Source organism: Brachyistius frenatus, unplaced genomic scaffold (assembly GCF_029030835.1).
Source record: "Brachyistius frenatus isolate BFR_SWC_R1_liver_20210118 unplaced genomic scaffold, ASM2903083v1 Contig_8, whole genome shotgun sequence".
Taxonomy (NCBI): Eukaryota; Metazoa; Chordata; class Actinopteri; family Embiotocidae; genus Brachyistius; species Brachyistius frenatus.
Window position 1 is genome coordinate 2,103,192 of NW_027210607.1, and position 13,282 is coordinate 2,116,473.

At 42.3% G+C, this 13,282-nt stretch overlaps 1 protein-coding gene across 1 annotated transcript; it reads left to right on the forward strand.

Annotated features, from left to right (window-relative positions):
• Nucleotides 1–381: 381 nt before the first annotated feature.
• stpg4 (sperm-tail PG-rich repeat containing 4) lies at nt 382–9,144 on the forward strand. The gene is made up of 7 exons (XM_069689773.1): nt 382–493; nt 655–711; nt 2,354–2,608; nt 3,845–3,909; nt 4,222–4,267; nt 8,344–8,448; nt 8,936–9,144. Exons 1-7 carry the CDS (start codon nt 464–466, stop codon nt 8,999–9,001), a joined length of 624 nt encoding a protein of 207 aa, XP_069545874.1. The 5' UTR covers nt 382–463; the 3' UTR covers nt 9,002–9,144.
• The last annotated feature ends 4,138 nt before the right edge of the window (nt 9,145–13,282 follow it).

Sequence of the window (13,282 nt, forward strand, 5' to 3'; positions counted from 1 at the left end):
GTTCAAGTGTTCTTTAGCTATTTTCTTTTTGCCTTTGCTTGCAGACATAGAAATGTGAGCCATCTGATCTTGTTTTGCCTTGGACTTGATTGCAATTTGCACCATAATGCCAAAACGTTTGATCTGCATATTCCAACCAATATGACAGTATTTTCCTCCAAAACAGGCTCCAGGTTCCCTGACAGGGAGGACTGTGTACCATATACTGTGTGTACCTTGTTGCCGGCTTACCGTTGTGTCTTAGTCTCAGTCAAACTGGTCGCTGAGTCTAAATTTAGCCCTCGAGCAGGCCAGCTCGTTGAAAAATTTATCGATAGGGGAGTCGCTGCTATGGTAACAGTCACAGTTTTAATGGTGGTCAGGTGTCACCGGATCTCTTGTTAGGCAGATAGTGAATGACAACGAGTGCACAGTGGGATGTGGCCACAAGAGAAACCCGGTGTTGGCTTCTGAAGTCACTGACATGTCCAGGGGTGGTAATAGAACACATAAGGTAAGGCTGTATCTTGAAAAGCCCTCGTAGCTCGCTGTGGTTAATGAGGACGGCCGGTGATGCAGTGTGGGAGATGCATCAACACGTTGTGGGCACAGCGGTGTCATCGCAGCAGAAACAGTGTGCCGAGTCTCGGCTTTGTGTCTTGTTCTTATCTGCAGGGTGATGACAAGGTGGAGCTGTGTGGCCGGGGGAGCTGGTGGCTGGGAACACTGAAAGTAGGTGTCATACTGTGGTGAGCTTTCATAGCCTGTCTGAGGAGGAGAGAGGCTGCTTACATCGGCTTCAGTGCAGGCCCCCAACACTTGCCACTGGTTTGTCACTTTGAGGTGGCCCACCTGCTCATGCAGGGCTGTACTGCCAAGAAGTGTGCTGCTGCACATTCACGTTCACTCCACATATGTTTTTGGGGAAACATAAAATGATTAGTTGCATACTTGTTGGGAGTTTCAACTTTATCAGGTCCTCCATCTTGTAGCCTGGCCCTGAGTTTTAAAACCTCAACCGTTACTGTTTATACTGAGCTAATGTGCTACATTAGGTTTCATCAAACTGCTTCATTTTTTATTTTTTCTCTGTCAAGCCATTAACACACAGAAAGCCTTAAGCATGACAGTATTATACCATTACAGAGGCACTTTAGGGCTCGTCTAGCACCGCCCGCCTTCTTTCCTTTGCAGTATGGAAACCCTGTTAGCATGAAGGTTTGCTCAACCACTGTGAAGGGTGGACCAATCAGTGACCAGCGTTAACGTAGTTTCAATAATGGTGGCGGTTTTGGCACAAAACATATTTATATAGAGCGCAATGCTAATTGGCTGATCCAATAGTTTTAAAAATAACCCGAGGTCGCCACCCCTTAGGATGTAACAACTAGAAACAATCCTCCGTAGAGCCTTGCCATACCCACATATTCATGCAGTGAATTTTAGGGCTGGTATAAAAGACTGCTGTTAAAGTTCATGAATCTATTAGGCTATAAAATATCAGGAAGTAGTATTCTAAAACATAATTATTCCCTGAAGCTTAAGTATATTTTATTATCTGGCCACAAAATCAAAAGATGTTCAGTTTACTTTCATAAAAAACTACAAGAACAAAGCAGACATGAAAAGTTGGCACCAGAGAATTTGGGGCATTTTAGCTTAAAAATGGCTCAAACTATTAAACATAGACCAAAATAGTTGCCAAATAATTCTCAATCACTGGTTGCTGAGGAAGTGATGTAAGCAACATGTATAGTGAAGGTCAACACGTCATGTTTATCCAGCCATGAAGTCATGTTTAGCCACAGTAGCAGAACTGTATCGTCTTCAGGTACATTTCAATCACTGTGACTGGAGCATCATACTACAGACCAGAGCTTCATAAACATATCACAATCTTCCATTGTCTATTGCTTTTATTGCACAGAATTATCCAATTGTGTCTGTCCAAAGTGTAAATCGTGCATTCATGGTAATAATACATAGACCTCCATAATTATCAGTTTATCTTAATGTAATTCCAGCTCTCAGACTCCATCATTAATTATGTAATTTATACAGCTGACAATAGGATAGATGTTAGTACGTGGACACCAAGAATAGCTTTTGAATTAATAAACAATTCAGTACAGTACATTCACTTTACTGTAAATGTATGTATATAAATAGTGAAATGTCAGAGTTTAACTGGTTTATAATGGTTAAACTATTCAACTAAAATATTTCTGATGCATACATAATCTTTAGGTGGTTTTTTTGTGTCATAATTTGGATTATGGGAATTAAGAATTGTACCTGGCAGTACAGTGAAGAGAGAACAGTACAGTTTCTATCACAGCAACAAGCAATGGTGATGTGAACTTCTCCCTTCCAGGATACACCCATCCCGGGAGTCTACCACATCCGGGACTTCCTCGAGGAAGCTGAGCTGAACCCCGTGAAGAAGACCTACGGGTTCAAAGGTGTGGGCAGAAAAGCTCAGACTCTGGGTGTGCGTAAGGGCGATCTGCTGCTACCTGGAGCGTATGACTACACCGACTCCACCCAGGAGGTCTTGATGCAGCGGGCGTCCTACTCCTTCAAAAGCTGCCCACGACCCAACGCGGTCACCCTGGGAGTCAGAGACAAGGTGGAGCGCAGACATTTACACCTTTACTGATCCTGTTCGTATAATTGAACACATATTAATGTGGGGAAATACTTGGGAAATACAATTATTTACCTTTTCTTTGAGTGTTAGATAAGATGTTTGATAGCACTCTCAGCACATTAATGTTACTCTGTGAATTACGACCACTAGTATCACTAAGGAGCACTGCTTTCACAAGTAGGTCTGTGATTTGTTAACACTTCCTGCATGCAGACATACATGGACATGATGATAGATGCTGATGATGTCACACTATTCCAGTCACTGAGATTAGGAGGGGGTAACTCATCGGGAAACACCTAAGGTGTCGTTCCTGTGAAAAAAAACCTCCTTTAACAATGGAGGGGGAGCCAGGAAATGATCGGCTTAGTTCAGCTCGAACACTAGTAATAGGGTCAAAAACATACCAACCAAAAGCGGCAAAATGGATTTGTTAACGGAACTTATTTCAGTCTGGAGTTGATGCTACAGCTGTTTTCATGAGAGAGAGGATCAGTGACTTTAATTAGAAGTTAAATGAAACTATAGATCACCAAATACATTTTGGCTTGAAAATGGGTGCAAACTGCAAGAATGCAAGAATGTGTTACCTTACAGAAAAAACACATGACTTTCCCATGTTTTTCCACATATAATCACATGTTTACCACATGTTGCAACAAATGACAACATGGGGAAAAAACTTGGAAAGGTTTTCAACTGTTAAACAACATGGGCTTTAGACATTACACCACTTCATGTTCCCCATGGGCACAAAACATGTTTAACATGTAGACCATGACATGTGTATGTAGTCACATGATCATGAGTTTTTCCACATGTAAAATGTATGTTTTTCTCTGTAATGCATAATAATATGGTAGACAGTGTCATCCATGTTAAATCCGAAATTATTAGAAGCAGAAACTGTTCTGTTAAATCATCCACGTCTAGTCTTTAAGTCTACGTTTTTGTATTTCTTAGCCTGAGGGTGTACATTTACTTCAGAAATATTTACACACCGTTCTGTTTTGATAGTCTGTTTGCATGTGGCATCTAGTTATCATCACTACTTTGCCTAAACAGTAGTTGCTCGTCTGAATGCACCAGCAGCCGACTCAGAGGAAACAGAGGCCTGCCGTTGTTCATGTAACACAGCAGCAACACAAAAAACCCCCTCCTGATGATATTGTCATGTATATTCAAACCCTTCTTTATCTTTATTCTCTGTGCCAGGACATAAATACTTCACCGTGCGACTATGATGTGACAGTGAAACCAGTGGAGAAGAGTCCCTGCAAGTAAGCCCTCGACGAACAGCCTCTCTTTAACTCTCAGATCACAGCGGAGCAGACAACCCATGAATCATCCCCCTTGATCGCTGGATCCTTCCTTCTCATCCGACGTCTCCTTCCCTCTCATCTCCTCGCCGCTCAAAGATGGAGGAGCAATCAGCAACCTGCTTGCTCATTTTCTATGCCTCTGATCATGTGCAGCCTTTTTCCTTTCTTCTCGCACTCTTCCCTTCATTGTTCTTTCCTCTCTGTTTTGTTTTCTTTCTTTGACAGCCAATTCCCCCCCCCTCTCTCCCCTCCCCTCTCTCTCTCTTGCAGGCATGTAATGTTTCGGTCGACTGTGCAGCGGATCAGCTTTCCGCCTGTAAGTATCTGGTCACCAAGACCAGTTATTAGGACCATTCAGTCTTTCCATTGCCCACAAAAAGGCTTCATTACAATATACTTTCAATAGGTTTTGGTTACAAGTTGTGTATCTGGTGTGGGCCGTATACAAGCTAGTTATGACAACCGCAAGGGTCAAAGAAAACCGATCCCAAGGGCTGTCTGATTGTATCGTTTGCCCCATTTGAAGGCCTGTTATGGCTCTGCGCTGGCTGACTAGTCAGCTTTGGTTCGTATTGCAGGGTGCTGCAGCCTTTAGCCGCGTGTCCGTGCTGGTAGCTGATGGATATTTGAGCCGCATTGGCAGCTGCTGAGTGTTGACAGAAAAGGAAAGGCGCTAAGAAATCCCGAGGGTGTTATTACTGCAGAATTGGGAGCAGTTTTCTGCTGTTAGTGGTGTCGCAGTTACTCGAAGACAAGTTTTTTGTGTCAAAGGTTAAGCTGCCACACACAGATCCTGGAGCGAAGTCAGACAAAGTGCAGGTCGTTCACACAGCGGACCCGACGGAGGTGGCAGACATTAGCACATCAGAGTTGAGGTGTATTAATGGTTTACGCTGGGAAATCTTCTCGTCCTGAGATGGTGAATTTCAGACAGTTCGACTCTTAGCCCAGAATAAAATCCATCTGATTCCCACATATTCAAAAACAAAGCTCCAGTGAGCCAAAGATGTTTGGAAACACAACAGAAACAATACATATTTCTCTTTTTCCTGATGTGACTTAATTTCTCTATCCTGAGGCAACTCTGTGTCCCAGATTTACATGTGCTTTTTTGCAATATTGACTGCACGTGCTGCTCAGAAGGAAAAAAAATCCTCCCTGGATATTCAAGTCTGTTGGAATTCAAGTCATAATCGCATATGTTTTTATAGAAATACATATTCTACTTTCTATTGATGGATCACTACAGGGACACAAACACCTTCTGCACACTATACAGATGACAATGGTCCATTCACTTTAGACTGAAATATTTAAAGAGTTATTGGATGGATTGGCATCAAATTTAGCACAGACGTTCAGGATTCTCAAGGGACAAACCCTCATATCTTTGGTAATCCTCCACAATGAGGCTGATGAAATATTTGAGAACATGTTGGCAATTATTGGATGGACTGGCATGAGGTTTTAAATGAGGAACTGCAATTTGGTGAACCCTTCTTACTTTTCATGTAGTGACACCTTCAGCCCAAAATGTAGATGCAGTACAGCAGGTACTTAGGTGGCTTTCATTAATTTTTATCTTTGAAAATGTTCAGGTGACCCACAGTTGGTGGACATCTTCAGCTTGGATTGACATAAAAGTCTCCCACATCAGTCATGAGTCCATATGATTAACAAAACCTCTGGTTCTTTGATCAAAATGAAAAGGGACAGCGTCATTATGTTGGTCAATCCCATAGTTCCTTCTGCTGCATCAAGATAACAACCTGACCACACCTCATTTTAAGATAAACACACCCATGGATGCGCAGATGGGCACGAGTACATTTGCTAATAAAACCAATCGGACCTTGGACGGGAAAATGACATGATGATGTCGTTCTGGAGCTAGCAAAGACACCTGCGTTACGCTCGGCGTCGCCTTGTGGCAGGTGTAAAATAGAGCTTGGAGAATATTGTTTAAAAATAAAATGGAATTACAGAAAGGAAGAAACACTGAAACCAGCAATTCATCTTACTTTACAACTCTGTTTGTCCATTACTTTGTGGTTACTGCTTAACAGGTTAATCTAAATAGGAGAATGTGGTCAACATTATACCTGCTATTCGGCGTGTTAGCATGACTTTCACTCAAAGTTCCACTGTGTCTCAGCACAGCCTCTGTGCTTGTTGCATTTTTGTATTTTTTATTTTTTATTATTATTTTTTATATCTATGGGGGCAAAACAACCTCCCTCTTACCTAACTCAAGAAAATCATGATTATATCCTTTTAATTTAATCTCATGTCATCAAGGTTTACTGTTGATTTAATGCCAGTAGCAAGGTCCTGGCTTCACCAATAAAAAGCAGATTTAAGATTACGAGTTTGACAGACATCCGCAGCATGTGCCAGTTACCCACGCCACCCAGGAGAACGTTTCCAACATGCTGTGCCACAGTAGGAAAGTAGGCCAGGTGCTTTGGCTCCAACACACTTTACACGCATACACACAAGTTTCACTGCTGGCCACCGACTCCCTTGAAATACACCTGCATTAGCGCCTCTGGGAGCATCAGGCCATTGTCGAGGATCGAGTGAACTGGCAACTGGGATCAAGTAGCATGTAACGGTAGTAGCAGAGGAGAGGAAAAGACACCTTCCTGTCTCCCTGTGTCAGAATCAGAGAGGGACTAAAAATGAAAGGCTGGTCCTGTGTTCAGGGACAGGTCTATACTTTTATGTCTGGGGAGGAGGTTGGAGGAGTGGCGATGCTATTTCTGCATGGCACGCCGTTGATGATGACCAGTATGTGTGTTAGTGGGTAAGACGAAAGGAGAAGTGAAAGGCAAGTGGAGGGAGGGGAGGACTTACCGACTTTTGACAGGAACTCACCCGAAACATACTTAAACCACAGATGTTGGCAAACTTTAAAAAGATGAATGAAATTATATATCAAAGGTCTTAAAAGAAATATGAGCCCCCAAAATAGACCACAAGTACATTGTGAGTGCATCCTTCAGATGACGGGAGTATCAAGCTGGTATAACAATAGGTTTTCATGATAATCTCTCGTTTGGCTGAATGTCAGAGGTCACGATGTACATTCGGTGAATTTACAGTCCCACCTGCCTCAGGCCATGTTCACGCCATCGTGCTTGGAGCGGTTTGTCGGAGCACTGTGTGGGTAACTAAGCTGGCTTTGTTTGGATGCTTCATGTCATTTTAAATTCAGATGGCATAAAAAAAAATGAAGGTCCACGTTCTTCTCTGAGAGAACAACTCAACCTGTTCTTCAGAGGGATTTAAATAATTCAGACTAACATGGTGTTAGCCCATCGACCGTAAAGTCTAGACGCCTGCTATTTAGCTGTTTCTTGACTCCATTACTGAACTAAAATTACCATCAAGACGAGTTGATTGTGTCTGCTTCTGTTCAAGAGAGCAGAATGGAGTTCAAACTTCTCAAGATTAATGAAGCTTTATTCAAGCTACTTGCTAACTGACATTTGTTTAATAAGATAATGCTGACAAAGCGTTATTGGAGTACTCAAAATATGCTCAAAAATAAATATTACATATAATAATTGTGCAGTTGCTTTAACTCTGCTGGGGAACTGGTTCAACAAAAGATACATTTGAAAAAGCATGATGTTATCAAAACAAGGAAACAAGGTTCAGGTGACAAAAACACAAGAGAGAAAACATTTCCTTTACATTTATCTACCTGCCCAAAGACAAGAAACAATTTTGCGCACAACATACTAATGTTGTGGTGTTGATGTTAGCTTATGGAAAATAACTGAGTACCAATCTTTTTAACCTGAGGGAATAAAATAGAAAAATGCTAAAAAAAATAACAACAACAACAACAACAAAAATAGTAAGCTCATTACTTTTAAAAACATGTAGTTTGAGATGCAAAGCTAAGGTTACGAGAGGTAACTGGCTGGGTTACTGAATGGCTACAAGCAAATGCCAACTGACATTGTCAATACACGAGAGAAAAAAGCCAAATGGAGAGAAAAAAGCACAAGCTCTAGTTTTCAGCATGGAAAATACAACTGTATGCACCAAAGAGTGTTTTCTTGTGCCTTTAGGCTGTTTTTTTTTTCCTTTTCTCTCTTGACCACAGGTAATTCACTGTACGAGTGATTTCCTGCAAGTGATTTTAATCCATTCTGTCAAAATATCAAGGCACTCGCGCTCGCTAACAGACATTTTCAACAATGAAAACATCTGGAAAATAAAAGCAAATGGGGAAAAAAATGACTTTGTCCCACTACAATGAAAATGTCATCTCACTAATGACAATAAATTGTGGGTGTAATGATTACATGGTAGTCTTGGTCTGCGACATACTGAGTATTGATCACACAGATCAATAATTGCTTTTTCTTTCCACCTCAGAGAGAAGGACCTCCTCCGTGCCATTACGACCCACAGACCAGGCCAGCTAAAGGCATCACTTCCTGCTTCAAATCAATGCTGCCTCGGATCAACAGCGTGCACTCAGTGAGTTCAGTTTTTCACATTTACATTCCCACTATATGCACACAGGTCCATCCTTACATTATTACCAGTTTAAGACCACAACTTTTTACTTTTGGCAGTTTTAAGTCACCTTTGTTGCATTATGCTATTTCAAAACTCTTGTTGAGGAAGTAAAAATCATTTTTAAATCTGGTTCAATGATCTTGTTATGGTTTTAATGGAAATTCCTCAAATTCTAAAGAGATTAGTTATGATTAGGATAATTCCTGCCACACAGTTATGTAACAGGATGCAGCAAAGAAAACATACCTCATAGATAAGAAGGCAACACAGATAAGAAAAGATACATCATGGTTTCAGCACTTCAGACCATACAGCATTCTGTAAGTATGTGATTAAAAATTAGAATTGAAAATAAAATAAATAATAAATACCATGCTTCTTGGGTGTCTCTTGGAAATCAAACCTAGCTGTATGTTTGTATGTGTATTGTTTGTGTAATTCACAGAAGAGTCCAGGACCAGGATCCTACGAACTTTTCCGGAAACAGTTTAGTCACAGGCCCCTCTTGTAGCCTGTTTTACCCACAGTGTTCTCTAATGTTGACTTTATTTCCCATGATGCCTGGATCCCACCACCATTCCCTCATTTTCTGGACTTACAGGCCGATTTCACGTAACCCTGGCTCGTTTATGAAATAAAAGTGAAATCATGACGTATAAAAGAGGAAAACCCTCCTGTCTTTTATTTCTTGGACCAATGTTTATCTGCATGTCAGTGAGGGATTTTGTGGTCTGCCAACGACATAATCAGCTACATTTGTTGTGCTCAAATCGCTTTAGTGACGCCGGCCAGGGAAGCAGAATGATCTTATCTCCGACAAAGGGTACTTCATTCCACTTAACTACATGTTCCCGGTATTGCGCTCCCCCTTCGTCTCTCCTCTCCTGCTCTTGCTCCTCTCTCCCTCTTTGTTGGCAGTTGGGCTGCTTTGCCTTCCTACTATCTCTGCCCTGCGATGCACTCAGGAGGAGGAATGCTGCTCAGCCATGCGTCACATGCACATAGCTTAGTGTGGCATGCTGCACCCTCAGATAACACATTCAATATTAGGGGCCGAGGCAGTGGCACACAATAAAACAGCTATTCTTATCGCTACTTACTTCGCATACTCACTCTTTCTTTCGACAAAACAAACAAGCATGGCCATTAATGTCGGGACACAGAGAACAACTAGAGATAGGAATCACCTCTACGTGGAACACAGGGCCGGTGTAGATTACCCTGCAACAGGGGATAGGTGCAGAAATAAAAACAAACACATTACAGATTTGTTATTTGTACTGTTATTTATTCAGAGATGGGTTTTGCTGAACATGCTGCTTCATGCTCATAGTTAGACACAGACATCTAGGAGTAGCAGAATTTTGTGCCACGGCCAGTGGGACAGTTGAGGTAATGTAGTTATATTCAGCCTCTCCTCCCACCCAGACTCTGATTAAAGCCAATTTTATTAGGCTTTATTTTAGTAGTGTATTGATTTTAGAACCTGAATTATAACACATTTAAGTATTGTTCATAATGGCATTAACAAACAATAAAATACCTGCTGCGCTGATTCATTATCAATTGAGCAACTTCCTATTCAAGCACCAGTGGGAACCTCAGTTTCACAAAGCAGAACAGCAAACATGTCTCCTCTCATTGCTTCTTATTTGCTGGATGTAGGCTACATTAAAGCTGCATGAACCAATATTTTGATTCTCAGAATGGATTGAATGATTTTGCATAATGTAAAAAGTTGTTGCGCTTCATAATGAACCTCAAGTTTATCTTCATTTTCCTTCAGTTTTATGGAATATTTATGTGTTTTTCAGCTTCTTGTTTTGGTTTTAATGCCTACCATTTTATTTGGATTCCCTTTCAATGCCTTTACCAGTCTGGTTTAGAGTTTTTAAATAAAAATACTTCCATAAACACACTATTTGCTACCTGTCAGGCACCAAACAGCAGACAAGCTTTGCTATGAACATACTCAGCATACCAGAGCACTTAGTGATTTACTACCTAATGGACATACACAATCGCAGAGCATTTAGCAAGTAAAAAGCCAAATATGTTTCTGAGTGCTGGTGGAGACCAACAACAAATCAGTAATTATTGGACTTTCAGGTGGCCAGAAGTATGACTCCAAATTAATGCTAATGTTGCTCTGGATCAGGTGAATGTGCCAAATGTTTATTACACAAACAATATCAACATAATAAAGGTGGTAATGTGCCATTTTCCTGTGGTGCTAAAATGGACAAATGGCCAAAAAAAGAAAATGACTGTAATGCTCCTTTAAGTTTGCTGCTGTAGTCCATGGTAGGACATACAGATCATCCAGTGGAGAGACCTCACTGGTCCATGTTTGAAATGAGGCAATTGGAGAGCTTGGTGCAGTCTTTAAAAACATAGGAGATTTATGAAATGAGACTTTGTCCAATAATTCTATTGTTCAATATTTTATAATTCTAAGCAGACAGTAAGCATCTGTAAGATGACAAAAATCTCTTTCAAGATTTTCAACCCGCTGCTTGGTAAGAGGGGACTAAAAGCCATTTTGATTCATCAAGGTAATTTCCACAAAACACCCGAAACAACGTCCACTCAGTGGGTCGACACCCAGGGTCACCTGACAGAGCCGCATCCCTGGAACTGGCTGGGATTGTTCTTGTGTTTTACTCTCATTGGATTGAAACTTTTATGTGTGTTGACATGCGTGTTTTCTTTGGGACACCATTCACGGAAGCTGAACAGTATGTTATTCCAGAAAATCTACTTGGTTGAGCTTTTATACCACCACTGTTTTCATTCAGTAACTGGCACTTAAGAGCTTGAAGAGGTTCAAGAGCTGGGCTCTTTTCCCCCCTGTCATTATTGTGGAGACAAAAGAAGTGCACACTTCCACCCAGAGAGGAATACAATCTTATTAACACGGGTCTTTGCACGCAGTCTCTGGAGGGCCGGACCACCATATCCAGTGCTGGTGAAAAGGATGCAGAATGTGTGTGTTTCTGCCTGTGGTCAAGGCACCAAGCCCCCAGTAATCTCTGACTCTCTCAACCCCTGGCGTCCTTCCTCCCTTCTCATCTCAGTGATCTCCACGGTCCAGCACTGATCTCTGACATATGTCTCATACTGACGACTTAACACCCTCCGTCTCCCACAGCCTTCCCTCGACCACAGGCACGGCCGGGTACCCGCTCTTTCGTTGTCAATCAAGCTGCCCCCTCCTAGACACACATTGCTTCATAGAAAGGCACGCGGCCGCACGATGCAACGAATGCACAAGCGAGCATGCACTTGTGATCCTTTGCTTTTTTTAAAACGCACCCGCAAACCAGCAAACGTGCGCACATACGCTCGTTTCTTAAAGGTTCTGCGGGCTGGTAAGTGGGTCATCACACGCATACACCTGGAAAATATACTCATTTTTAATTCATTTTTATATAAAAATGATCACTGAGGTGTGGAAAGTGACCAGCACACTCCACAGTAGAGGCTACACTGCATGCACTGCACTGAACCCACCACACACGCATGAATCGTTGTCATTTCTGCTCGTATTGCATGCGAAGGGTGGTGAGAATGCGATTTAAGTGAGATTTAAAAATGTGACTCGCGCTGTCACGGAGGAATTTATTCAAAGGTCAGGGGAACATCTGGTGTCAGGGCAGGTCGTATACTGGCAGCCCAAACATCTACTCCACTTCCCGGGAACGGCTTAATGAGATCCGGTCAACGTTCAGGAAGCAGCGTAGCACATCAGCGAGGGTCGGGAGTAAATCTGTGTTTTTGGCAGCTTACGACAAGACGTGACCCCGCTACTCAGCTGTGCTGTGGGGCCCGAGTAAAGGATGTCAAATTAACAGCTAAACTCTGAACATCATGCTGAGAAAAATGTGACTAATAATGAAGGCAGACTGCAGGAATTTCTTAAGAATGTGAGCTTACAATACTATCCACTACCATCCAACATCAGTGTGGAACAAATGCTGATATCAAAGTCCCAAACGACCCCTCAAACAGTGCAACCACCATTTGTTCATTGACATGAAAATGGGTCCTCGGTGTCACAGAATCAGCCGGGCTCCCCCGCTGTAGAACATGAGCATCTTGAGAAACTTAAAAAGGTCAAACAAAGAGGTGGCAGGTTCAGAGGTGCTGCTCCCACGCATCCTCTATCAGACCAGGTCACATTCACTCTCATCGCCGCAGCCCACGCTGAGGGTGATGACTGGGCAGCTGAGGAATTTAACGGGCAGTGTGACACAGCAGGAGGGTGACCAGGTATCCTTTTACCCCCCCCCGCTAAGCTGCTGACAGACGCACCGGAGCAACATCGCGCTTCTATTAAATGACATTTAAAAGTTTAATCAGCTGCAATGGGCGACTGTTAGCGAACAGGTCATTGTTTAAGTGGGTAATGGTGCTGGCACCGTCGCCGCGTGTTTGTGGACGTGGACCAAGAGTGCTAGAGGCTATCAGGTGAGCCGGGAGTGATTGATGGAAGAGAGCGCGCTGCTGGCCGTGTGATTGGTGCTCGGTGCTCCAACATTTCAGCCTCATAAAAGAGCTGCAGAGGATGTCAGCATGGCCACAAAAGGATCGAGGCTCATATTAGTGTTGCAACAATGTGAGAATTATTCAACACTTAGTTTATATCATTCAACAGGTTGGTCGTGGCTGCTTGTGTCTGGCACGTTTTGTTTTGTATGACGTAACCTTTTGCCTTCATATTTGCATTATTGTTATTCACACCTGCATTTTTTTATACAGTAGTACAAAAGGAAATACCTTTTATGACATT

Coding starts and splice junctions, on each gene's coding strand:
- stpg4 (XM_069689773.1), top strand. CDS start 464: ATGTCCAGGGGTGGTAATAGAACACATAAG. Junction 494..654: donor GTGGTAATAGAACACATAAG/GTAAGGCTGTAT, acceptor TCTTATCTGCAG/GGTGATGACAAGGTGGAGCT. Junction 2,609..3,844: donor CCCTGGGAGTCAGAGACAAG/GTGGAGCGCAGA, acceptor TCTCTGTGCCAG/GACATAAATACTTCACCGTG.